The sequence below is a fragment of the Patagioenas fasciata genome, chromosome 3 (genome assembly GCF_037038585.1).
Source record: "Patagioenas fasciata isolate bPatFas1 chromosome 3, bPatFas1.hap1, whole genome shotgun sequence".
NCBI lineage: Eukaryota > Metazoa > Chordata > Aves > Columbiformes > Columbidae > Patagioenas > Patagioenas fasciata.
The window spans coordinates 10,069,007-10,095,529 of record NC_092522.1 but is presented as its reverse complement, the minus strand read 5'-3'; the positions used below and the strand labels follow the sequence as shown (position 1 = coordinate 10,095,529).

The window sequence follows — 26,523 nt, the reverse complement described above, 5'->3', positions numbered from 1 at the left end:
GGGGAGGGAGGAAAGAGGTGGGCGGGGGAGCGCGCGGCACGCGGGTCCCGGCGCCACCGCCCCGCCCCGCCCGTCCCCGCCCCCCGCGGTGCCGGCAGCGACGAGGTGGGTAAGGCCGGGCCGCCGCCCCCCCTCTCCTCCCCGGGGCGGCGTGAGGGGGCGGCGGGGAGGCCCCTCGCGGCCTCTCCGCCGCCTGAGGGAGAGGCGGCACCGCCGCCGCCCTCCGGCGTAAGGGCCGCGCGGGGCGCGCGGAGCGCGGGGCGGCCGTGCCGGCCCGGCCTGTCCCGTCCGGGAGCGGGGAGGAGCCGCGCGGGAGCCCCGGGGAGGCGGGCGGCCCAGCCCGGCGGGGAGGGGGGAGCGGAGGGGAGGGAAGGGCTGGGGGTGGCGAAACCTGGGGCGCGGCGGGTCCGCCTCTTTCATTGATGAAATTTAAATTCCTCGGGGTTTGCCTCCCGCCCGCCGGCCCGGCAGGGACTGCTCGGCTGAGGGGTCAGCGCGGCGGGAGGGCTGATCCCAGCGGGGCCGGGGCCGCCGTCTGTCCCGCCTCGCCGCTTCCCCGCCGCCGGCCGGGCTCCGCAGGGGCGCGGGGAGGCAGCCTGCCCTCCGGCTGGGGGTCGGAAACCCCCAAGAGACAACCCGGTCTGTATTTATAAGAGCAAAGTATTTATTTTATTAAAGAGCGAAAATGTCGTCTTTTGCGAAAGGTAAGCTGGCGTGCTCTGTAATTGTGCTTTTTGGCTCTTCAGTTGTGTTTACGTAGATCTCTCCTTTTTTTTTTTTATTTTTATTGTTTCTTTCCTTCTTCTCTCCAGCAGCCCGGTAGCGCAGGCAGCGGTAGGTGCAGCAGCCCCATCGCAGCCCCGTTGCGGGGTGCAGGGGCTTCCTTAGAGTGTTACTCGTGATTTGGCAGCGGGGCCTCGGCCGGTTGCACCCTGCTCGGTCCCCCGGCGGGTGCGCGGCTCTCCCGTGCGGTACCGGCACACGGTGAAACAGGGCGGCTGGAGCGGCAGGGCTCCCATCCACGGGCAGGACCTGGACTGCACCGGGGCATCTTGCAAGTGAAAATCTCCCCCCTCTTCACTACGAGGTCTGTTAAAGCTGAGGGAGAAAGAACACTGAGGTCGAGCGCATACACTTTTCTTTTTTTAATGTAGCCTTGAGTATATTTTGGCGTTTTCTGGTCCTTGTAAGCTCAGGCACTCTCCTTTACTCTCTGCATGTGTGAGCGTGGGTGTACGTGGTCTGAGTTTCAGATTCCTCAATTGCGAAACAGGGAACCAGCCTACAAGAGGTCATTTCAGGAGGAAAAATTACTTTGGTGCATTGCTGTGGCAGTTTTCTTTCTGATATTCCTGGTGGTGCATGTGTGCTGTTCATAGTGAAATCCATGCCTGTAGGTTTCCTTAACGTAAATCCACACAGGCCTATCCACAAATGTAACTCCGCCTGTGGAAAGAACATGAGTAGGTCTTTCCCGATGTGAACTTCGATGTTGCAGAAAACCGAGAGCCTCCTCAGGCTTTGGGAAATCGCTGTCACTCACCCGGTGGATGTCCAGGACTGTGCAATACTTGCTGTGTAAATGCACCGACCGTCTACAAATGTCCTGTGGCACCTGGGCAAAATGCGGAGCTGAAGGAGGGAAGTGTTGCACTCACGTTGCTCAAGTGGCCACTCTGAAAGTTATCGAGATGAGCCCCTTCTTGCTGTAAAATACATTACGAAAATGCCTTCTGAATTGTTCTTTTTAAATGGAATTGGCTTATCTCAGCCTACTGCTGAAGGGAGCCATCTTGCAGGCAAGGGTTATTATTTATGAAACTGAAAGCTGGAGACACCTATGTAAAGATCATAACCAGTTTTTAAAATATAACCAAGGATTTAAGAATCCTAAAAGCTTTTTAAAAAAGTAACCGCCATTTAGGTGCTCTTTTATCACGCCTATAGTACTAAAACATGTTGCCGATGTCCAGTGATATTTTTAGCATGAGGATCAGCTGCTAGACTGAGAAGTCCAACTGCGTCTGACCGTAACACCTGAACTCTTGGTGCGTGCTGCTGGAAAGAATGGTTTCCTACGTTGCAAACTTCTGAGTTAGCTCAGGCTAACATGCTCATCTGTTAAGGAGGGAGCAGGTGTACGTTTCACTTCATGTGTGCTTCAGTCCAACATATCTTGACAAATTTTGCCTCTAGTAGTAGGAAAATAAAAATGTTTGTAAAGGCTGAGTGGGTATGTTCAGTTCTAAAAATCAAACAAAATAATATTTATCATTATGCGTTGTAGTGTCAATATTTAAAGAGATTTTAATCCTTGTCAGGGGTAAAAATTGCCTTGAACTTTTGACAGAGCTGGTGGAAATTAAGGCATTCACTTGGTACCCTCAGCACAGAGTTCAAGGGTAGAGCGTTTAGAGTTCAGCTTCGTGTTTTAACTCGCTGGCTACCCTTCTTGATTTTTATGCAAGTAGTCTGGCTTCAAGTAGACCTAAATAATTTTCTGCTGTCTGTCTTTCTGTATAGTTACTTAGATTACAGAAGTAATTAAGATTTATAAGCCTCAGCACAAAAGATTGCCAGTTTCTTCACGAGAGGGGACTTCTCGTCTGACTTTCCCGTGACTCCCTCCTGTGCCGGGTCCTTGTATGCTGAGTACCAAGACACTGAAGTTCTCTCCTGAGTGAATTAATGAACAAAACTAACCAATCTTAATGCATTCTGCATTTTTAATGTAGAATAAGAGGGACGACAGAAGGGAAGTACCCCTAAATAAGGGATCGCTGCTGTTCTGTTCTTGTGTCCCTTATTTTGTTTCTGGTAGTGTAAGATAACCTTTTTATTAGCTTGATCTGACTTACCATATTTTGTTTTTTTCATATGTCAGTTATAAAGTCATGTACTGTAAATCTGCAAATACTCTGCCATGTGCTGTAGTTCATGCTGTGAGGGCAGGGGGCAGGTTAGCAGTGAGAGCAAAGCACAAAAGCGTGCTAGAAATAACAGTGGGGGCAGGAGGGTTTGAAACTTCCCACGTGTCAGACACCACCACTGTCCTTTCTGTACTACATGAGGAAGCACTTTCTGCTGAAGACATTAAACTGAGATATCATGGGTGGTCATTTCTGCAAAGTCCCATGTTTTCTGAAGCCTGAACTATTTAGTCATGCTCATCTTGTCTGTGCTAATTTCCTGTGTGGGCTGTTTCCCACAGAGTCTTCCACTACCTTACCCCACCCTTTTCTTCCTTCAGATGGGCATTCGAGAACACTGATGCCATAAAAGTGGACTTAGGCTGAAATCTGAGGTTTTGCTTGCGAAATAGCTTGGAAGAGGCATTTCTTTTATAAATAATTTGGGAATTTATGGCCGCATGTACCCTTGGAAATCTCTTCCTGCCATTGTCCAACACCTCTGCCTCCCATCTGATTTTTAGAGGCACGATAACTATTTTTCATTATAGCCTGAGGAAATTTTACTTGTCTGTAGGAAATAATTGCTTTCAGATATGCAGTTGCACTGGCCTTTCTACTTCCTCGTTGCTGCTGGGGTGAAAAGGGAAATAAACCTTCACTTTGGCTGTTAAATTTAACAGTAGCTCATTACAGGGCTGCGGTTGCCTTTCTGCTAGCAATAGGCTGGGGTGCATAAACACCAGCTTCTGCCCGAGAACTCTGAGGGACAGCAGCATGGGAACAAGTGCCGACTTCATTTAAGTTTGGAGCCGATGCACCGATGCTGTTCTTGTGGTCTTGCTCTGGAGAGCCTTCAGAGAATGCTGTAGATCCCCATCCAGTGGATATTTCTTAAGATAAATGTTTGAAAGCCTCTGCTTTGCAGTGGCATGTTAAAAGCAGAAAAGCTTTGGGTTGCTCTTTCTCTTGGCTGCTTAGTTACAGTATTCAAATTCTCATGTATGCAGAATAGATACTTTTCCTGCACCAGGCAAACCCGTGTTTTTATGGACTCCAGCCATGTCCTTCCTTTCTTTTTCCTCAAAATAATAATAGTAGTAATAGCACTAACATTGTTCTCTCGGAGCAACTGTGCCCTAGTGTGTTGAATCTGGATGAGACTGAGTGGTTGCAATAGTTGTTAAATCGTCAACATAAAACCTAAATATCCTCAGTTACCAACAAAGAGTGCAGCCATTGGTGCTGGTAGCTTTGCCAGCCTGGGTTTTTTGGGGGAATGTCCCCTCCAGCTGGCTGGTCTGTGTGCTCGGCACTTGGTGTTTGGGAAAAGCAACAGGTTTGCTTTGCTTCTCTGCAAGGACATGGGTGATCAAATGTGTTTTGCGTTTGCTGATTACGTCATGGAGGATGTATAGTATTATAAAATAAAAACCAAACCCAAACTAGGAACGTTATTACATGCTTGCTTTTACGATGCCTTTTTCTTTTGATTTCTTTGTGATGTTACTTAATCTCCAAGTGTTGTTATCTGGTAGCTTCAAGTCTTTTGGCTAATAGGAGTGAAGAACATTTTCCTACTTACATGGCAGCCTGGGAAGGTTGCTCGCTGGCTCTGTCTTAGCTTAAATGTGCTTAACAGCACGAATGACAGTCTCTGTTGAATACTTGATATTTTCAGAGTTTCTTCTGAGATGTGTTGCATCATATTGGGAGGGTCACATGTTTTACAGGCTGATGAACTGTGAGAAATGGCCACTCTTGCTGTAACAGAAGTCATGTATTACAACATTTATGAAAGTATCCCCCTAGCAGTTGTTTCTCTGGAAGTTTAGACCGTGTTTCAACCCAAAATGTGTTTATGAAAAGACAGGACTTGTAGCAGTTGGGTATGAAAGTATTCAGCTGGCATAAACCTCTTCATTTTACTGTAGGAGGAGGTGCTAAGAGCTGTCTGGTTTTACATATTTGACCTGGAAAGATATGCCTAACAGGCTTTCAACTATTACCTGTTTTTACTACTAAATGAAGCATTTGATTAAAAAAAAGAAGCTATTATGCATTGTACTGTTAATCTTGAACTGGTGTTTCCCCTGTGATGCAGCACACACAATATGTGCACTGCAGCACTTGTCTGTTGTTTTTCCTTTTTTTTTTTTTCCCCTCTCCCCTACCTGCAAAACAGTGCAGTCAGGAAAATGGCTTCTGTGGGCTTCAAAGCAAGGATTAGATACTGTTACTGACTCTGAGGCTGTGGAATACTTTGCTTAAAAAAAGAAAATAAAATAAAAATGGTATTGAAATGAACTGCCTCTGGCTTTCTTAGACCTTCTCGATAGAATAGCCTTTTAATGCATGTTCTAAATAAGTGAACTTTAAACACATGTCCATCTTCTACCAATATTTTCTGGCAGTATCACTCTGTTCACTTGCAAAGTTTCTTCCTGTCCCTTTTTGCACTAGTATTCAGGGTGTTTCTAAAATCCAGCTATATTTGGCAATACATCACTCTGTGTTACGGAGAAGCGATTACTCAAGGGATTTGGCAGAAATTAAATTACCGAGTCTTTAGCGAACATACTCAGAATATCTTTTGTGAACGCACTCACTTCAAGTGCTTTCTGTTGGAAAATAAAGTCGTGTTATTTCCCATTTCTTTCTGTGATGTGGACTTTACTATATAGACCATTTGTATATCTGCTCTTTTTCACATTTGTGGAGCTTATTGCTTTCAAAAGCAAAACAAATGCTGAAGTGATAGACAGACTAATTTTCTAGGTTGCTTAGTAACAGAAATGCGTGCCGTAGTGTGAAAATAATAGTAAGATAAAGTAAGGGAATATTTACTGGAGCAAACTGAAGATCGTCTGAAAGTGTAATGTATAAATAATAAAAGCATATGTTTTTATTTGCTTATATGAACAGAAGGATACCCTCAATCACAGTGTTCTACATAAAATAATTTTTTAAATGAAAAGCTTTTTCACACTTTTACTTGCTGAAGTATGTTGATGTGGTAGGATGGGAATTTTTTTGGCTGTCTGGCAAAAAAGTGTACTGCTGTGGATTTTTGGATGTCTCTTGATATGGATCATTGGCCTTTGCTGTTCTGTGGACCCAGTTTAAGGTCTGTCCTCCAAGTTACTAAAAACAAAAAGGTTATATTCCTGGAGGTCTAGCACAGTAATAAAATGAGACTAGATATGTGAGTTAATTAATTTTTAAAAGAAAATGGAAGGCTATTTGTAGTCTAAGTTATTTTTCTGCTTTTTACTTTAACCCATGTTTGTATTTTTATTTAAGATTTCAGCAAAGCAATGTCTCAAGCTGGCACTTCACAGTTTCAGGAAGTTATTCGGCAAGAGCTGGAGTATTCAATGAAAGTAGAACTTGATAAGATACTTGCGACCGCACCTTCAAATGAGCTAGAGGTAAGGAGTATGATGTGGACAGAACTCAAAGCATGATAAATTAGATACAGAAAATTAAGGCAAGAATTATACAGGGAGGCAAATCACAGAATATCGCAATCCTTGTTTTGAAGACCTGCTCTGATTCTGTGTGAAACAGTACCATGGTGACAATGTCAGCAGGAGACTTTCATTTCCATATAAACTGGGTGACAGAGTTATTATTAAGTGTTTAATCATCTTTAGTTATTAAAGGTTCTGTGTAATCTTTAATGGATTACAGAAAGGGAGGGTAAAGCTGCTGTCTGCCAGATTGGGCCAAATTCTAATGGTTATGGTTTTGACTAAAGATTTGTCTTTTAGGTGTCCAAGTTGGTTTTGTATCTTGAGTTTTAGTGAAAATGAGCTTTTGGTACCTTTTAGAATTTTACTTGAATTTTAGCATGTCTCTGCTTCAGTGCTGATAAAATTGCTCTTGTGAATAAATTGTACTCCAATTTTGTAGAAACGCTTCCATGATTGAATAGGTATGCATTAAATACCAGTGTTAACTAATGTATTTCTTCTTTGTAGCATGCTAAGAAGGACCTGGAAGGATTTAAGAAGCTATTTCATAGATTCCTACAAGAAAAGGGACCATCTGTGGACTGGGGGAAGATTCAGAGACCCCCAGAAGATTCTGTAAGTTGCAATGAAGTGACAGTCTGTAGGGAACATAAAACTGATTTGCTACTTGTAGCAAATGATGTCGTTGCCCATAGAATGAATGCAACTCCCATGGTTCTGTAAAATCATGTAGGACAACACCTTCGGTTCAAACTGGGAAAAAATTATTTATTGACATATGTTGTATGTGTTCCTGAACATCAGGTCCTGCATAACATATGTGTCAAGTTATTTGCTGTTATTTTGTTAGCTCTTCCTTGAGCGGGAGAACAAAATTGGGCAGATGCCGTCTTACCATTTGGTACCTTCTCTGGTGTAAATGGTAACTTGTGGTAGAGGTGAAGTAGGTAGGACCCTTGTTGTTCCCCTTTCTCTCCTGCGCATGGAAGAAGGTTGGGTGTGTCAGATGGGACTGTTTCCAGCAATCCGTTCTGCTCAATAATTTGAAAGGGACATATGGCAAGTGGGCTGGGTTATATAGCTCATTTAGCAACATCTGTAATCTACAGCAGCTCAGTAAAAGTGAGGAATCTGAAACAAGTGGGGGTTTTCAGAGTAATTTTCTAACATCAGCTATGTTTTTATAACTTATAAGCTGCCACTTGAGCTGCTGCTGAAAAAGCACTAAATATTTTTTTTTACCAGCACTGTTTGGTATTGAAATGAACACTTCTTATTAAACCTAACCCCATTTTATTGATTCAACTGTGGCCCTGAGCTGTCTTTTGACTCTTTCGTAACTAACACAGTAGTTGTGCTACAAATTTTTGCTTTTCCCAGAGTGGTGATCTTGGCGTATTGCAGGGCTTCTGTATCCTCACACATCTGTGGTTTCTCTTAGCCTCTCTGTGGTGATTCAATTGAGGCTCTGTTTGCAACTGAAAGGCAGGCTGTCTAGTTACTTCCAGAAGAGATGCAGTGCTGCTCTCTAAAGTGCTGAAGAATGATGCTGTTTTAGAGCAAGTCTAGGGTTTTTTCAAGGTTGAGTGTTTTCTTTTAACTTCAAAAATGTGTGATGTCTCTCTTCTGTACTGTAACACTGAACAAAGTGTTGCTTTGGGGGGAAAAATCCACCTTCAATAAAGAGGCCAAGGTGAGAAATTTGAGTTCTAGATAACGTGACTTGCAAGGAAGGCTGAAGAAAAGGGGTGTGCTTTTAATCTAGAGGGGGTGAAAGTCTGGGGAGTGGTAAGCCTTTTAAATATGTAGAAAGGTAGTTGCAACAATGAAAGAAATAAACTGTTCTCTGTGTCAAGATAAGGCCTGGGATTAAATGACAGGAATTTGATGCGAGTGAATGGGCTCCTTTATGGAGAGGGAGAGCTATTGTCTATTTTTAAACTTTTGCACACCTTCAGTGGAAAAACTTTCAAGTTATGTAAAGGACTGAAAATTACTGGGTAGGGCATTGGGAGCAAATGTCAAACAGGAGAGTTATGAGAAGGCACTGAAATTGCTTGATGAGAGATTCCCAGGCAAGGAAGGCAGTTAAAAAAAAACAAAACAAAACAAAAAAAAACCGAAAAAGTTAGACAAAGGCCTAGCTTAAGGTCACATAAGGTGGGAAGGAGGACAAGATAAGAAAGAATATCCCTCTTCTTCCTTATGGCCTGCACTAGCTCATTCTCATCTCTGTTGGCTGTGTAGTAACTTTTAAACAAAAAGGAAAACAAAACCAAACAAACCAAAAGCAGTAAGACTCCTGCAAATTTGGGTTGCTGATCACTTTGGCTTAGGTGAGATGCATGCATGATCTTGGAAGAAATTTTACTTCCTAACACGAACCCCAAATCAAATAATCATGCTTGGTAAATGTCACCGAAGAAAGCTAGGGAGAAATACCTGCAAACAAACATCTTTCCATGCCTTCTTCACTTCATAATGAAGACATCTTGTTTTTGGATTCCTTGGATAAGTTGATATTTGAACAAACCGTTCCTCATCTGACTTGCCCTCTAAACCCTTCATGTTGGGAAAGGTATCCATCTGTGAATATATGCAGATTTCCTCTGAGTGCTTTTGTTCAGCTCTCGTTGAGTTTTTTCGTAGTTATAAAAACTCATGGTGTAGTCTCCTTCTGGTCTCATTAGAACTGCACAGAGGATGGTGCACAGAGGATGGTACACACAAGTCTTGTTTGGAAGTTTGGTTGGTGATCTGGCAAGTGATGTATTATTGCCTGTTTGGACAACCTTGTTTCGTGAGGTGGTGGGGTGCTCAGCTGCTTTTGAGAATCTTGCACTACCTGTATCATGGCCTGGAAAACAGTGACCTACTCTCCCCAGTGTGATTGTTTTGGAGAATTGGTTTGCTGCTTGATGAGTCCAAAGCACTGAATATTCTGGCATGTGTAATCTTCAGCTGATAGACCTCAAAGTGTCTGTTTAGGTATATATGTGCATGTGTGAAGGTATGTGTGTATATATATATAAAGATATACATGCACGTATGTATGTGTGTACATATATATGTATATGTATAATAAAAGCATCCAATAATGCGCCAAAGTTGTTTGTGTGGGTGTTTGTGGTTTGGTGTTCGGTTGTGTGGTTTTGTTTTGTTTAATCTGAACAGCTTAAAGGTTCCTAAATAGTTTATTGCATTTATAGGCTTTGTCTTTTTGTTTTCTATTTTACATGAGGTACTTCTGAGTTTCAGGTTAAGTGGGAAAGGTGTTTTCAGGCTTTTGCCCCATGCCATGGGACTGTGCTGTGCAGGAGTAGGATTTCTGATCAGACTTCTATGGGTCATCTAATGTGTTGTCCACTGTACTTGTTCTTTGAATGTAGTTTTTTGTTCTTTACTGAAGTATCTACTGACAAGTAAAGGCTTCTGTCAGCGCACTGAAACAGAAATTATTGTCTAGTAGTATGCCCCCATTTTTCTCTGCAATGGGAGATTTCATCCCTGACCTCCATGTTTTCAGTGTAATAACTAATACCGATGGGCAGGCAAGTTGTAAGCTCCAGACAAGAATAACAGAAGATTTTACCCATTTCACACTGTATTGGTAAACTTCTGACTTGTTTCTTCCTCCCAGATGCTTTGCTTCCATGTGTCCAAAGGCTTAAAATGATAGCTGGCATGTTTAGGACCCATTGCTGTTATAGTCTTCAGAGAAGAAAATATACATAGTTGAAGTGGCCATTAGCAAGGATATCAGGTAAAGAATGTGGACATGTCAAGTGTAATTTACTCCTGTTGATGTAGATTGCAGTGATTTGTTTGTTTGAGTTGGGAGCAATAGCAAAGTCCTCCTGGACTCTCTGAGGGAACTGCAGTGATCAGGTTAACCTCAGAATAGCAATGGAAAACCTCATCTAGGATATAGAGAAAGCATCCGAAGCAGTGCGAATGTCAAAGGAGCTTGACTGTTAGAGGTTTCTTTCCCCAGTGGCTGGATTGTTGTCTGTAGCTCAAGTTGTCATCTCAGTGAACTATACCATGAATGAAAAGAAAGAATGTCATGCTCTTATCCAAAACCAAAATGTCTTCCTAATGTTAAACTCTGGAAACAGATTTTAAGGGTCCATGTGGTGTTATTTCCAAAACTGTCCCTTGGTGCTGATTAAGTATTTCCTTGTTGTTCTGTAAGTACATGTTGACTAATACAGATATATTCCTGTCCTGTCTACCCATTATGACAGCCCTGATACTGGTTTTGTCTGTCTCTAACAAACTCTTGCAAACCTTCTTGCAGTAATAGTATGCTTCTGAAATCTTAGTCAAACTCCCAACATTTCCTCATGCAAACTGTTCTGAAAATCACTTCTGTGACATTGTCTGCAAAACCAGAAGAAGCTAGATATGTCATCTTAGAACAATCCCAAACCGCCGTTTTGAGATACATCTCAAATGAGTGATGCTGTAGTCATGTGTCTGTAAGCCATCTCTTTCCTGCCCGTTTTTGTTCCTGAAGTATTTCCCCATCAGCACTTACTTGTCAAGTCCGGTGTTCCAAACCTCGAGAGTAAGAACTGTTTTTTGTTACCATGGAGTACTTCTTATGCTTGTGTATACGCTCACAGGTGATGCGGTGGTTCTGCATATTAGTGCCTGCACATGACTGGAGCTGCTAGATGATAGCACTGGCATCCAGCAGTCTTGATGCTGCAAGGATCCTGCTTGAATTTGAGTTCTTGACATTTGTTATTCTCTGAATTAAAGACCCATCAAGATCCAGGGCTTCATTGCCAAGTTGTCATTTGCGATGCTTATGCCAAAAGAAACTGAAATGTTTAACGAGGCTGAGTTAGAAATTTTGTATTGTAGCCGATGCAACATCTGACAAACTAAATCTTTGATGGAGGGACTGGATGGAACTGTTAACTTCATCAGGACTTTACTCTGAGCTTCCTGCATAAGCTAGTTTCAGGCATATTAGTGTGAGCATAAAAGGGTGGTTGGTGCTTTAGCAAAAGCAGATTTCAAGGCAGTCTGGCCCTGAACTGAGTGGCAGACCACCTTTTTGGAGAGCTGTGTTGTGAGTGATGCAAGAAGGACGTAGCGAGACTTGAAAGCTGAAATCATTTTTTTGGCTGTTCTGATGATGTCTGAACGTTGTGTGTGTGATTCATATCCCACTTAGTTAAAGCTTGAACCTAAATGTTTTACATCTGTTTGCAGTCTAATATGGAGTGGTATTTACCTTACTGTGGATGGGCAGTGATGGCAAGGAGAGATGATCTAGTCACATTTCTCTGCCAAACTGTGCCAAGCACTGAGTGTACATCTCTGTAGATCCTGTTGGTAGTGAATTGTTCATTAAGCTTTCTGGTATACCTACAGTACATTAAAATCACTGTTTATCATCTCATTGTTAATGAGAAGAACAATTATTTTTCAAGGTATATCTACCTGGCCTGAACACAATCTCTGTTGACAAAATGCAGCAAGATTCTTTTTGCATGCTTCTGTTCCTGAAAAGTTCTAGGAGCTTTGGAGTGAAGTTCCTGTGTATGTCCTCTGTGAAATGGCAGCACTGTGTGGCTGTGGTGGTTTTGTTTGTGGTGTGGTGGGTTGTTGTTGTTTTGTTGTGTGGGTGGGTTGGCTTGTTTGTTTGTTCTTTTGTATATATATTTTTTTTGGGGGGGGGGGCGGGGAGGGAATGGCTATTGGGTGGCTAATTTCAGTATTGACCTTTGGGAGGTAAGGGTCTGCGAGTACAGGGATCGTAAGGATATGTGAAGTTACAGGGTTAAAAATGCATAGTAGTTCGGGCAGCAGTCCCTTTAGATAAGAACTGGGAGTATGTGTGCATGTTTGCTAATTCCTCTCCGTGCGCACTTGGAATTGGATATCTGCGTCAGGTCCTAAGTTCGTGACCCCTTGTGCTGTATCAGCTGTCCCTGCCTTTCTGACAAATCCATGCTGGTAAACTTCAGGATCTTTTACCTTCTATAGTTTGTTCAGATGCATCCTGCAACACTGAAATGCTATATCCATGTCCTGCCTCTCTCATTTATTCTGCATGTTTCCTCTTGAAAATACAGCAGAATAAATGAACTGTGGATAGAATAAACTAACTATGAACAGATGGTATTCCTGAACGGATATGCATTTGGAATAAGAGAGGGATTGCACTAGATCAAAAAGCTCCAGTTCCGTTTGATTTTTGCATATTAACATTCTGTGAACCTGCTTATATCAAAGATCCTTGCATGATATCTAGAAGATTGCTGAAGGATTTTCTTTTATGTAGCCTTCTTTTTAATGGAAAGGAAGGGTAAAAGGAAGCAAAGGGATTCATGAGATGCAAAGTACTTTCAGTTCTCCTGCATGAAAATAATTTTACCTCAAGCTTACAGAATGTACCCCTGTTATTCATGTCTAGCATGGCCGTAGCTGCTGTAAGGTAGTACTTGAGGTCTAAATTCCCTTTGTGAGAGCTTGGCATGACTGGTGAAAGTAGTGCCGTGTCCAGTTGGAAGTGGAATAGTGCAATTCTTTGTATCCTTACTTTCTCCATCCTACTTCAGCTTCCGCATAGCAATAAATCTCAAATGAAAAAGTCCTGTTCTGTTAAAGGTTCCTTTAATTTGTTCTGTCGTCTGGATCTGCAATAAGTCGGTGGCCAGATCTGACATGAAACCTGTTGCTGTGGTTTTCATCCAGGCATTGCCAGCTTCTGTGACCTTCAGATTCTCTCCCTCACACCTGCTTAATTCCTAATAGCCTCTGAAAACGCTTATGGCAGTGAGTGCGAGTGGCAGTACAGTGCCAGTGCAGGAGCCATCCTGCCCTGGACTGCCTGGGGCAAAACTCTGGAGAACAGATCAAGTTGTCTTATTTGCCACACGGTCCTGTTTGGGAGTGCTGAAGTCTTCACACAGAAAGTGCGGTGGGTGCTGTTTTAACAGATGACTCTGATTGCAGCAGGCAGTGCTGCTGCCCTGGCTTTGCTACGTGTTATTTCAGTCACACTGATGTGCTCTGTTGCATGAACAGAGACATCTGGGGATGCTAAGGCATCACTGATGCAAGGCCAGTCTAGCGTGTGCCTCTTTGGTTGCAGAACTGCTTGCTGGTAACTAATTGCTTGATCTGTTGTTGCTGCTGTCTTTGTGCAGTGTTTTGCTTAGGTCAGTTGCTTCTGTTTTATGGAGGGCATGCCATGCAGGAGCTTTGGTTTATTGGTGACAAGCTCCATAAACCTGCAGTGTTTAGTGATGATATTTTCAGGCCAGCTGATTAGAAATCCCTTGAGGCACAGTTACACGAGTGACAAAATTTTTGTTGTGAGGATTCCCTTTGAGTATACTTCATAATCTGGCCTTTTTGTCCAACTAAGGAAAGGTACTGCATGTATAATCTGAAGCAGATGACTTTTCTAGTCTTTATGTACTCTCATCACTTAATATTTTCAAGGGATCTGTCCCTAGTTCAAAGAGTATGCTTGTGTGTACGAACAGCACATGCCTATATGATAAGCTGTGTGCATATGTGTTGTGTGTGGTGGGGTTTTTTTTTGTCTTCTCTGTGTGTTTCTTGTTTGGTTGGCTCTTTTTTTGTTGTTTGGTTGGTTGGTTTGGTGTTTTTTGGTTCTTTTATTTATTTATTAAACCTCTCCCTAAATATTAGCCTCCTAGTTCTCTGCATTTGACTTCCTGGAAGAAACGAGCTTCTCAGCTAAGTTATAAATAAAACAACTCTACAGACTTGAAAGCTTTCTCTGTCTTTAATTTAGCTGAATAACCCTATTGCCAGTTGTAAGATCAGTGATGAAGGGCTGTAGTGTTCCTGTGTAACACAAAGTGCTTGTGTGGGCAATCTGAAATGGTCCTTTTTGGGAGCGGTGGATGTGAGTATTAAGGAAGTGGCTTTGACACAATGTTTATCTAGGTTGCTACGGCTGCCGCAGCTTGGTAACCTTCTCATCCTGATGTTCTTCCAACAGTTGTGGCATGCGGCAGAATTATGTTGGAAATGAGGATAGATGCAAGTGACACATATTAATAGCTTAGTAACTTTTGGCTGATGCGAACACAGCTCAGGGCCATGGAGAGCAAGCTCTGCTCACGGAGGAGGAAGAACAGTATTTCAGAATGCATGGAGAAATGGAGGTTCCTGCTGTCACTACACGGAAAAGAGCCAAGAGGACTGTTTCCTTTAGATCTCACAAATGGCTAGATCTTCCTTATTAAGGTGCTGTTGTTGATTTGGCTTTTCCTGTCCTCCATCTCCCACCACTTCTGGTGGGGAGGAAGGAGTACAAGCCCTGTAGAAGTAGTGTAAGCATTACGAGGTTGGTTCTGGTTCTATTCCCTCTTCACCCCTGTAAGGAGCAGGGACCGTCAAGGCTGCTGTGTTGCACATCTTTGGGGAGAACATGCAAGTTCAAAACCAGCCAAATCAACAGCTACCGGTTTGTTTCGTGATGGTTTACATCTTCCCCGTGTAACATCACAACTTCATATGAGTACAGATGTTGCTGTATATTTAACTGAAGTCTGAGTACAGTTAAACTTAAAAAAAAATATATTTTGTGGGCTGTTTAGACTTTATGAATTCATCTTCTGCATTAAAACGAGGCACAACAACAGACTGCTGCCTTAACACCCAAACAAAACTGATTTTGTAGATTTCCAAGGATACTGAGCTCCTAACTTTACAGGCACCCCTCCCCGAAACAAAAACAAAACAAACAAATCTTTTAAGTGCTTTACCTCAGAGAGGCGTTGCTGGGGGAGCTCATGGTCAGGAGCTGGTGGTTGCTCCCCAGGGTGCAGAACCACCGTGCAGGACAGACCTGCGTGTAGGGCCAGATCCTGCTGCTGCCAGGCTGGGCATCCGGCTGCACCATGGTGGGGATTTTATCCCAGGGTGCAGTCACACCTGAACAGCTCTGGTGCCACGTTTGGATACTCCTGATTTTGCTTATCCTGGGTGCCGCATCTTTTGAGCCTTTGCTGAAGCAGGACTGTGGAGATGCTTCCAGAATGCTGCTGTTAAATTTAAAATGTGCAGAGGAATGTTTTGATAAAATTCAATAGTTTTACATTTGTGTTACTGGGCATCACTGTTATTTTCTGTGAAGTCTCATGCCCAAGACCTGTAGCAGAGTTTTGTACTGGAAAACTGAGAGTTTGCTTTGTGTTTTCTCATTATGCCAGGTCTGGTTTAGGGTCTTTTGCCTTTCTGCCCTGGGACTCCATCCCTTTATAGCCATCACCTTATTTTCTACCTTCCTCCCTCTTATCAAATTCAGCTGTCTCTATAACTTAATATTTCAACCTTCTGTCGCCTTCAGATGATGCAATTGAACAGAATGTATAACCTGGAGGCAGGAGGCTCTGCCAGGGTTTGGGGTAGAAAAGGGAGAATGGGGGAAGGCTGCAGCTGGCCAGAGATCATAGCCAGTAAATCTGGGAGTGGGCATGGAGAGAAAAAAGCAAGGCAAAAATGGACTAATGTTTCCCTTCTGCTCATGGTATTTCGTACCCGGCCTGTGTTTCTTGGAGTAATACACGGCACAATCCTGTTATCTCTAGGCACTGTGTGACTAATTGTGAAGACGTGTTTGTGATTAGAACAGTTGTTTGATTTATTGATACTGTTAGATAAAGAACCTTTTGGCCTAAAATGAGTGCTGTCACACCCTCACATGAGAAGGCTGGAATGGGGAGGCTTTACCCTGTTGCTTCCCTAGCAAAGTAGTCCAACTAAGATACCTTTCAGTAACATATTTGGCCTATAATAGGGATTTGCATAAATTATTCATAATGAGTTGTGACGTTATCAGTTAAGCCACGCACTTAAAGCTGTCCGCCTTTTTAATGAAGGGTCTTGGAGTGCTGGTTTTTAACCAGCTAGTTAACAAGGAAGGAAGCTCTTTTTAATTCTCAGTTCAAGGTAGCAGAAATCTAGAGCCATCATTTTGATGTAGCATGATTTTTGCCTGGGTCACTTGAGTAATGTGTTCTTGTTCAAGTGTTGTGTTTTATTTCATAATCTTATGATACAAAGTTGAAACTGAGACACCTACTGTGAAACTGCTGGGGCCCTCCCAAAACCTTGTTTGAAAACTTTATCTCTTAGATGTGTGAATCGAGTTGTGGTGACATAGGTAAATTTTTGGGGATCGAAGTTCTGGTTGTCCAAAGGTCGGCATTCAAGTTAAAACCTTTGCTGGCAAGTTTCCACTCCCTTGTCCTTCACCGATCTCTGCAGATTTTACTGACAAACCTGTGTGCTTATCAGTGACTATAAACCAGTTTGTTGTTCCTATGACTAGCATTCTCTGCAGATTAAATGGGAAATATAATAGCATGCCAACATCTCCTGTTTTGTTTAATCAGTTAATTTCCTTCTCGAAGGAGAAGTGTATTGTTAGCAGGTGACTGCAGCAGTGGTTGTGTTAGAGCTGCTGCCTGAGCCATGGTAACTCCATGTTTACCTTTTGGTCTGCAGAAAGAGAAATAAAAACTGTTCAACCACCATGTCTATGACTTAGCTGCAAAGTAGTAGCTTAAATACTTAGGATTTTCCTTTTAATTCTTACTCTTACAAGCTACATTATATTTATCTTGAATGCAATGAGAATTTTACAGGGAGGATAGTCTGTGCATTACTCCTAAAGCTGGCTTACATGGTCTCAGGGTTTTTTGACATAGGGAACCTCTACTGCTTTTGAAACATGGAGAAGTACGTTAAGCCTGAGCTTACTTGGTAGGTAGGAATGTGAGAACTGGGTTAAGAGCAGGTAGATGGAAACATTTCTATCTAATGTGTTGGTTAAATCTCATGTAGGGTCCTGAGTGAGTCTGGATGTTACCTGTTCTCCTGGGAACAGTTATAATTTGGGGGTACCTGTGTTCTCAGTACCTGCCAGAAACAAGCAGCAAGGTTCCTGGCATTTGCATAGAATGTAGCTTTAGAAATCACATTAAAATAAAATAATTACTGGGCTTACACTTCAAGCCTCATCGTTTTAGTTGCATCTCTTTGTTTTGATGGGTACACATCACAAAACTACCAAAATTTGTCTTGTTCCCCAGTAACGCTGCCTGCTGAGCCAAAAGTTACGTCACAACATTGACATGTATTTTTAATGTTCAACAGCTAGAGTGTTTCAACAGAGAATATGGCGCTATTCCTGTATTAATGTTTTCATATTAGTAGAAATATTTTAGTGAGAAAGTAGGGCTTTCAAGTTAAGTTAATCACTTGCTTTTTTGGAGTACGTACCTTACGCACTGGGAAATTTTTCCAAACTGAATGAGTTTAAGCAATTGCATCGAGATGTTCCTCCTTGGGCCAGTTTCCACTCTTTGAGTAATCAGAGATTAGTTAATCATTATGCCGTAGCTATTGGAGTGATCTTATCTTTAAATATGTACCGTAAGCTTTCCAGATCCTGCGTAAGCCAGAATTTCCCCAGTGGGAGGGATCTGCTCTACTCTGCTGCCTGTGGAATGTTGGAATTGCACAAACTCTCCTCCCTACCCCCACACATCCCAGTAAGAAGTATGGCTCTTGTTCCAGTGCAATGCAGATTTCCATTGGAACCCCAGCCTGACTTGCCCGAAGCAAACACAGTTCTGAGAACTACTCTGTATTTGCTTTTGGAAATCAGCTGTGGATCTTACATGCCGCTTTTCTTACAGCTAGAATACCCACGGCACTTTTAACACCAGGGCTTTTTTCAAAAGAAAATCTCTAGAAGGGAAGGCTAAAGGGTAATTGTATTGATTTTGCTCTAACAGTTTTGGCATGATATTTATCGTGGCATTGTTACTGTTGTTCCTTCGATTTAGGTGCTTTGCATTAGGAGGCAAGTAATGCCTAATACAAGCCTGGTTTTGCTCTCCATCACTAGCCCTAAATGCGGCCCATGCTCTGTCAGCCTGTAGGATACAGCCCTGGGCAGGTGGAAGACTTTCTGTAAGGTGTCATGCGAGCTGGATGAACACAGAATCACAGAATGCTAGGGATTGGAAGGAACACATCCTGAAAATAGCAGGATAAGAACTAGGAACTTTTCTACTTTGTAGCGTGCCGCTGGGAGAGTAGTAACACATTGGACTGTTTGTGTTACAACGCATCAGGTTATGGTAGGACTCATTTCGCAAATGTTCTTCAGTGTCATAAATCATACAAATAAATGTGGCGATTGTTGCCAAAGTTTAAGTGTTGCAGGGTTTTGGGAGAAAGCAGTTTCCTTTGAAATGTCTCACTGATGCTTTTTTCTTCTCTTTTTCTTCACAGATCCAGCCCTATGAGAAAATAAAGGCCAGAGGACTGCCCGATAATATTGCTTCTGTCTTGAACAAGCTGGTGGTTGTGAAACTAAATGGCGGCTTGGGCACGAGCATGGGTTGTAAAGGCCCAAAAAGTCTTATTGGGGTGCGGAATGAGAACACCTTCTTGGATCTGACAGTTCAGCAGATTGAGGTAACTTTTGAGGGGCTTTGAAGAGTTGTTGTGGACACTTGAAGGGGCCTGGGTGCTGGGACCAAATCTGAAACCCGCCTGGAGCAGAAATTCTTACCAATACAAAAATATTTTCCCTGACTAATCCGCTCTAATTCCCCTCTACTCTGCCCTGGTGAGACCCCATCTGGAATATTGTGTCCAGTTCTGGGCCCCTCAGTTCAAGAAGGACAGGGAACTGCTGGAGAGAGTCCAGTGCAGGGCAACAAAGATGATTAAGGGAGTGGAGCATCTCCTGTGTGAGGAAAGGCTGAGGGAGCTGGGTCTCTGTAGTTTGGAGAAGAGGAGACTAAGGGGGCGACCTTATTAATGTCTATAAGTATATAAAAGGTGAGTGCCATGAGGATGGAGCCAGGCTCTTCTCAGTGGCAAACAATGATAGGACAAGCGGTAATGGGATCAAGCTGGAACACAAGAGGTTCCACTTAAATTTGAGAAAAAACTTCTCAGTGAGGGTGACAGACACTGGAACAGGCTGCCCAGGGAGGTTGTGGAGGCTCCTTCCCTGGAGACATTCAAAGCCCGCCTGGACACATTCCTGTGTGACTTCATCTAGGCGTTCCTGCTCCAGCAGGGGGATTGGACTGGGTGATCTTCTGAGGTCCCTTCCCATCCCAAACATACTGTGATACTGTGATCTTAATTAAAGCAAAGCCCGCAAAGTGGTTGTACAGGTTTTGCATTTTTGGGGTAAGGGAAAGTTGGGATCCAATTCTTGTTTCACATGATATGCCACTGTCACTGAGTTTGCCAGGTTTCGGAATTGTACTTTGGGATAAAGCATCGCTTTTCTGTGCCAGAGGAAGTGAGACACTGGGCTTCTCCTGTGTGACCCCTTAAGAAACATCCCAGTGGAGACTTACCAAAAGGGAGAGGAGAGGGAAATGAGAGCTGGGTGCAGTGCTGGTGCTGGAGAATTGTGTGGAAAGAACGGGTGTTAGTGGTGTGCACACATGTGGATAAAAGAGACGGAGCAGTTGGCAATGGAGCTCTTACCCACGCATGTTTGCAGAGGAGCAATTCACCCTGTGTGCACCGACCCGGGCGGTGGTGATGGTGTCAAGAAACACAAGCAATCCAGCCTGGCGTGGCTGACTCCTGGGCTTGTGCCCGACTCCTGCAGGTGCAAGTCCAAGCTTAGCTTTTTAAAAGCTTTTTTTTTTTTTTTTAATGTGCATTAAAACAAAGCTCTTCACAGCAGCTCTGAGTTCCTTGTTGAATTGAAACTCTCATGCTGGAAGTGATTGCTGGCATTTTCCTCTAAAGAAAGAAAAGTAAGAGAAAACAACAGCTGTTGGTGTTGAGAGGATGTTTCAGCTTACGTTTTTAATGCAGAATATTCCTCTTACAGCAGATGAGGTGGTCATTAGAGTAGGAAATTTGGTGCGCCTGTTCAGTGTTTCTGGAGCTCCAAAAATGTTTGCCTTGGTGTGGTGTTGGTGCAGAGTGACCCTCCCATGTGTGTTAGACAGTTCTATACTACCCTTAAATTTATATACAACTAATGCTGTCCTAATCCTTTGGTGTTACGGGCACTTTCCCAAAAGGGTCATTGCAGAAGCCTCCGACACCACCAGAAGTTAACGATCCCAAATGCTGCCCAACAGACGAGGGCAACCTGACACGCAAACCTTTGAACTCATTGAAGTATCTTTTTTCCTGTACGCTCTTATTTTTGATGGAATCCTGTCATGTTTTCTGTTGTTTGTTGTGGGGTTTTTTTTTCCCCCTTTGCTGTGCTGTCCACATGGAAATGCTCTTGTGTATTTCAGCTCCATTTTACAGATGCACAAGTAATTAACATTGTAACATTTATTGATTCTGTTGTCCATCTCGTAGCCTGCCAGAAAGGCTCAAGTGCTTACTGTGGAGAGAAGGTTTTGAAACCTTAGCCTGACAGACTTCAGTAATCTGGGGGAAATAATCAACAGTAGCCTAAAATTTAAAATAATCATTTTGTGATGCTGTGCTTTTCAAATTTTAAATCTCGATGCAGATATAAAAAGAAAGACTAGTTATACATTAATGTGGGCCTTACGTTGACTTGACTACTCACAAGGATTTGTTTTCCTTTACCTAATTTATTATCCTTTGCGTTGGCATAAGCATCTCTCTTTTATGTCATGCATTTATTACTTCCAGTCTGTTTTATCTCATTTCTTTGTCCTAAAATCTTAGGTGTCAGAGTTAAAGCTAATAATACATGCTGAATTTACCATTTCTTTCCCATCTCAGCATTTAAACAAATCCTACAACACCGATGTTCCCCTTGTTCTCATGAATTCCTTCAACACTGATGACGACACAAAGAAAATCTTGCAGAAATACAGTCACAGCCGTGTGAAGATATACACTTTTAATCAAAGCAGGTATCAAAAAACTTCTCCACTTGGGGTGAAGGGAAAAGCTAGCTTGCATTTCTGCGTAGCCCAAACGGTGTAGGTTTTCTGTTTGAGATGCTGAGGTAGCAATAGTCTTCTGTGCCCATGTTCAGTTGCTATTTTGAGGCTCTTTGAGATGTCAGAGTCAAAAACAGTGTATTAAAATTCAGGAGAAGGGCCACAGTTCCAAGAAGTGTGTGAATAATGGTGTGCTGGATGCTGGCCTCTTGATTCTTGAATTTGCTTTGTTGGATGCCTGGTCTCTGGAGGGAGGCAGAGCACGGCTTCCTTATCAAGAACAAACTCTGATCTCAAGTGGCTGGTGGTGTCAGAGGCGGGCTTGCTGAACTCTGAACCTGCGTGCCAGGAGAAAGCTGTTTCACAGGATTGTTGCAGAACTGTGGCTTTAAATCCTTGAATGAGAGCTTGCATTCTGTAGCTTCTCAGTGACAGCCCAGTATTTGGACGGGTCTTTCAATTCAGAGCACTTAAACTAATCTAGAAAGCAGAGCTTCAAAAGCGGTGTGAAAAAGCCCACGTAGTTGCACCTTTACTGTTGTATTTTGTGTTTCTTTATGCTAGTCTGACATTGGCGAGAACTTAACAAAACCCATTGACTTCCCAGGTATCCCAGAATTAACAAGGAAACTCTGCTGCCAATAGCCAAGGATGTATCTTACTCAGGAGAGAACACGGAGTGCTGGTATCCCCCAGGCCATGGAGACATCTACGCCAGTTTTTATAACTCTGGTCTGCTGGATAACCTCATCGCAGAGGGGAAGGAATATATTTTTGTATCCAATATAGATAACTTGGGTGCCACTGTGGACCTTTACATTCTTAACCACCTCATGAACCCACCCAATGGAAAACGCTGTGAATTTGTCATGGAAGTCACCAACAAAACCAGGGCGGATGTGAAGGTAAAGGGAGGTGGTTGTGCAGGTCTGTCTGAATGCCTGGCACGATGGTGAAAATAGCCCCTCGTCTCTTCTGCGTGCATGAATTCAGACGTAGATTAAATCTTGTTACAGCTATCTTTAGGCACCATTTAACACATCAGCTGTGACCTAATTTGAGATGCACAAAATCAGCAACTTTCTCAAGTTCTGATTCATGGAACAAATTCGACATCGGTTCTGGGCAACAGCCTGGACTTGACTGATGCCTGAACACACAAGTGATGTTTGTGGGTTGTAGGTCAAAACCCCCACACCTTCTCCAAACTGTCACTTCCAGGAGAGAAGTTTGGGGATGGTTGAAGTAGAGCCCTGAGGGGTGGGATACAGCGGTTTAATCTTTATGGACTGAAAACTGCCTGTGCCACTCAGCCAGCTGTCAAGGTGCGCATTGCACAACTCGGCTTGGCACGGCTGCCAGTCTACTCCTGCCCTGACCGCTCGACTTTGTACAGAGTCCAGGTTTGACACCTTGTCAGACGTTTATAGCACACATCAAATCTTTCTAGCATGCGGTAATTTGTCAGGTAACTGGACTTTGCCTCTGTGGGGAGGAAATGTGATTTTTCCTCTGTATTCATTAAATATTAAGAAAGCTCTGACATAGTCCTATAAACCCACAGAAATGCACTGTAAGAATGCAGTTTGGGTTACTGAAGTACCACTTGTTTCTCTAGTAAGTGGCGCAATACAGAACTATTAGATTTAATTTTCCTCTGTAATCCAGCAACATATTGCTGAATGTGATTTTTGACAACAGCAGCACTTGCAAAACATTCTCAACAACTTTCACAAAAATAATTAACTGTCTTGGAGTGCTGAAAGATGATCATTTGACAGTTCTGACTGTACTTTAAACATACTCTATAATTAGTAACCTGGTAGCTGCACACAAGCAACATGTTTTCACTGAGGTTCAGCTTTAAATGCCAACAAAATGGTGTATCATCTGCTTGGGATGAGGGGCGGGTTTTTCTGGCATCTCATGAACAGGACTTAAATCTTCTTTTTTGACCCTTGCAGGGTGGCACGCTTACACAATATGAAAACAAGCTGAGGCTGGTGGAGATAGCTCAGGTCCCAAAAGCACACGTGGATGAATTCAAGTCTGTGTCAAAATTCAAAATATTCAATACCAACAATCTGTGGATTGCTCTGTCTGCGATTAAAAGGCTGCAAGAGAAAAATGCTATTGACATGGAGATCATTGTTAACCCAAAGGTAATCAGCTAGGAAGATTTTAGAGAAAACGGACTCAAAAGAACTGTGTATTTCTAGGTAATGAGACAGGGACTGCTGCCTTCAAGTAGGAGCTGGTCTGTCGGTAAATGCAGAGCTCTGACGTCTGAGTGCCATTACCTGCGGGTTGTGTTCACCTGGGTTTTCTCTTCCAGACTCTGGATGGAGGCTTGAATGTTATCCAGTTGGAGACTGCAGTTGGTGCTGCTATTAAAAGTTTTGAGAACTCTCTGGGGATAAACGTACCTCGTAGTCGTTTTCTGCCTGTTAAGACCACGTCAGATCTCTTGCTTGTGATGTCCAACTTGTACAGCCTTAATGCGGGATCTTTAACAATGAGCGAGAAGCGTGAATTTCCAACAGTGCCTCTTGTCAAACTGGGAAGTTCTTTCACAAAGGTAAACTAGCATTATACTTTGTTTTTATCTCTTTGAGTAAAAACATAGTCCATAGCAATACATGAGTTAACAGAGAAGTTTTTATCTACCTCTGGCCATCTGGGCATTCCTTTTTGCTCTTTGTGAAGAACTGTGCATAATGTCACACTGCTGCTGGGTGCTCCTTTACCCTGTCAGCTGGGGAAAAGAGTGAATTGGGCTGTGTGTGTTCTCTAGAGCTTGCCCAGCTTTAGTGGGATACTGCCCTGACTGCTCCTCAGTCCTCCCTGACAGAAATTACAATACCATGTTGCTTTCAAAGCAGCAACTTTTGTATTTGTCATATGTAGATTCCAGAATGATCCCTGAAAAGAGTTTTCAAGAAGCTCCCGTGCTTGTCTTAATCCACAAATAGATTTGTGTGTTTGTTTGTTGTTGTTTTTAAACACTCTCTATTCTTCCTTCTCTCGAAAAGGTTCAAGATTACCTGCGGAGGTTTGAAAGTATTCCAGACATGCTGGAGCTGGATCATCTCACGGTTTCAGGTGATGTTACATTTGGGAAGAATGTTTCATTAAAGGTGAGTGTGTGAGCAGTATTCTCCTGCAATAAGCACCTCTACTCCTTGGTAATTGATCCTGCCTAAGTCAGTGCCTTTAAGCACAGTCCATGGAAGTGCTCCTGGGAATTAAGTCACCAGGCCAAGCATTGCAGAGGACAAGAATGAAGAATGACCCTTATGGAGGAGTGTGAGGTGTTACTGCTAGAGCTGCTCCTCTGTGCAGTCCCAGGGAGAGCTGAGGTTTGTCTGTGAAGCTTGACAACACCACAGACCTCATGACTCATTTCAAAACAATGCTTATGTCTTTGTCCTTTGGCTCTACTGCCTCGCCTCCCGGAAGGGCTTCATAGCCACAGGCTGTTTCTCATCAGTTTGAGGTTCTTACTTTATTAGTAAATGTTGGAGCTGAGCAAATTAGTTTCTCTCTCAAATTCTTCCTTAGGATCTGGCCAATCCTAGCAGATTGTTGTCATGGTCCTGTAGCAGTCTAGGCCAGTTTAGCTGCTGACACAAACCAGTGCAAGGTGGGGCTGCAACAACCAGCACTTGAACCACCTTAGGCGACTATCAGACACTCACAGGCATCTGTCTGTTCCCAGCTCTTTCTGCATATTTGCCTTACAGCTGTAATGGTGAGCTCTGCTTACAGCAAACACATGGTGAGCTCTGCCATTGCATACTGATGTGGCTAATGCTTTTGCACCTAAAAGTAAGCAGATATGATAAAAGTGCTTATGGCAAGTGTGTATCTTCAAAGCAGGCATCAACTCTGCTTGTAAGCTGATAGTATCTAGTATGCTGGCAATTACAGTGTTTTCAATATTGCTTAAAATCTTTGTGGGGGGGGGGGGGGAAGGTCTGTGCAGAAACAATACAACTAAATGCATCCAGCTGACATCTAACTGGTCCTCCAGACAACACTACTCTAGCTCATTCTAAGTCAACAGTTGATGTAAAGTTTCTAATCACTTGTTTTTTCTCTTGTAAATCCAGGGAACAGTTATCATCATTGCAAATCATGGCGACAGAATTGACATCCCAGCTGGAGCTCTACTAGAGAACAAAATTGTATCTGGCAATCTTCGGATCCTGGACCACTGAGTCAGGGTCAGTTCTGTAGGCTGCTGTGCTGAACCAGCCTTGTAAAGGAAGAACCTTTTAAGCATTAGAGATATAAGTACACAGAGGGCCTATGCTTTGTCATCTTCACAGTACCCTGCAGTATTAATTTAAAATTAATTTCTCTTGCTTATCTTTTTAAGCAGACACATAGCGCCATGGATGTGCGTAAGTAATGCTTCAGTCCTTAAAGAGATTCTGTAACTCAGTTAATATAACCTTGAAGTGCAATACTGTTTGTCTTGAGGTAAGATGGACAGATCTTCTTTGATAAGAAGTTAAGAGGCTTGCCTCTAACATGTAGTAGTTTTGAATTGCTTGTAACTGCAGAAATAAAGCTGTGAAGCAATACATGTGGGACAATGCAGTTAGCTACTCATGTGACTTTTTATGAAGTATAAGTGGCAGGCACAGTTGAAAACCAAAAGTTTCACTACTGCTAAATGGGCTGTTAAAAACCCCTGTATTTCATGTGCTCACAAACATCCTGACCTCTGGCTCTCTCTAACCCCTACAACCTGCAAGTGGGATGTCCTATCCCAGCTGTATGTCAAGATACTGGGGTAAGACTGTCCATACCTCCATTTCTGTATTGTGAGAGTGGGAATTGTTGATGTTCGAAACTCACCCAAAGAATCTAATACTTGAGAATAATGCCTCAGTATCCACGTGTGGTGTTTGCTTTTTCACATCCCATTTAAGACTGGATTTCCTGTTGATATCTTAATCTGCCCTCTTTTTTTCAATAAATGGATCACAGTGATTACACCCATGTTCATATTGTCACAGCTGTGTATGTTAATTTATCTTCTATTGAGTCATTTCTAAATTTGTACAGGAACTGAAATCCCTATCCTGATCACTATTGATTTCTTAATGTTTCTCTTGTATTTACATGCAGACAACTTTATTTTATAAGCTTAGTATAACACTGGTATGTATCATTAAAGAAGTTGGTCTTTAAAAACAA

General features: G+C 42.8%; 1 protein-coding gene across 3 annotated transcripts; it reads left to right on the top strand.

Annotated features, from left to right (window-relative positions):
* Nucleotides 1–26,523, top strand: UGP2 (UDP-glucose pyrophosphorylase 2). 3 transcript variants are annotated; one of them, XM_071805733.1, is made up of 10 exons: nucleotides 1–105; nucleotides 6,213–6,340; nucleotides 6,893–7,000; nucleotides 18,692–18,877; nucleotides 21,152–21,285; nucleotides 21,923–22,220; nucleotides 23,280–23,477; nucleotides 23,651–23,893; nucleotides 24,348–24,452; nucleotides 25,428–26,523. In XM_071805733.1, the coding sequence occupies exons 2-10, from the start codon at nucleotides 6,227–6,229 to the stop codon at nucleotides 25,533–25,535; spliced, it is 1,494 nt and encodes a 497-aa protein (XP_071661834.1). In that variant the 5' UTR covers nucleotides 1–105; nucleotides 6,213–6,226; the 3' UTR covers nucleotides 25,536–26,523. The 3 variants fall into 3 exon arrangements, with proteins under 3 accessions (XP_071661834.1, XP_065689424.1, XP_071661833.1); XM_065833352.2 differs by lacking the exon at nucleotides 1–105 and adding an exon at nucleotides 430–704; XM_071805732.1 differs by lacking the exon at nucleotides 1–105 and adding an exon at nucleotides 821–1,087.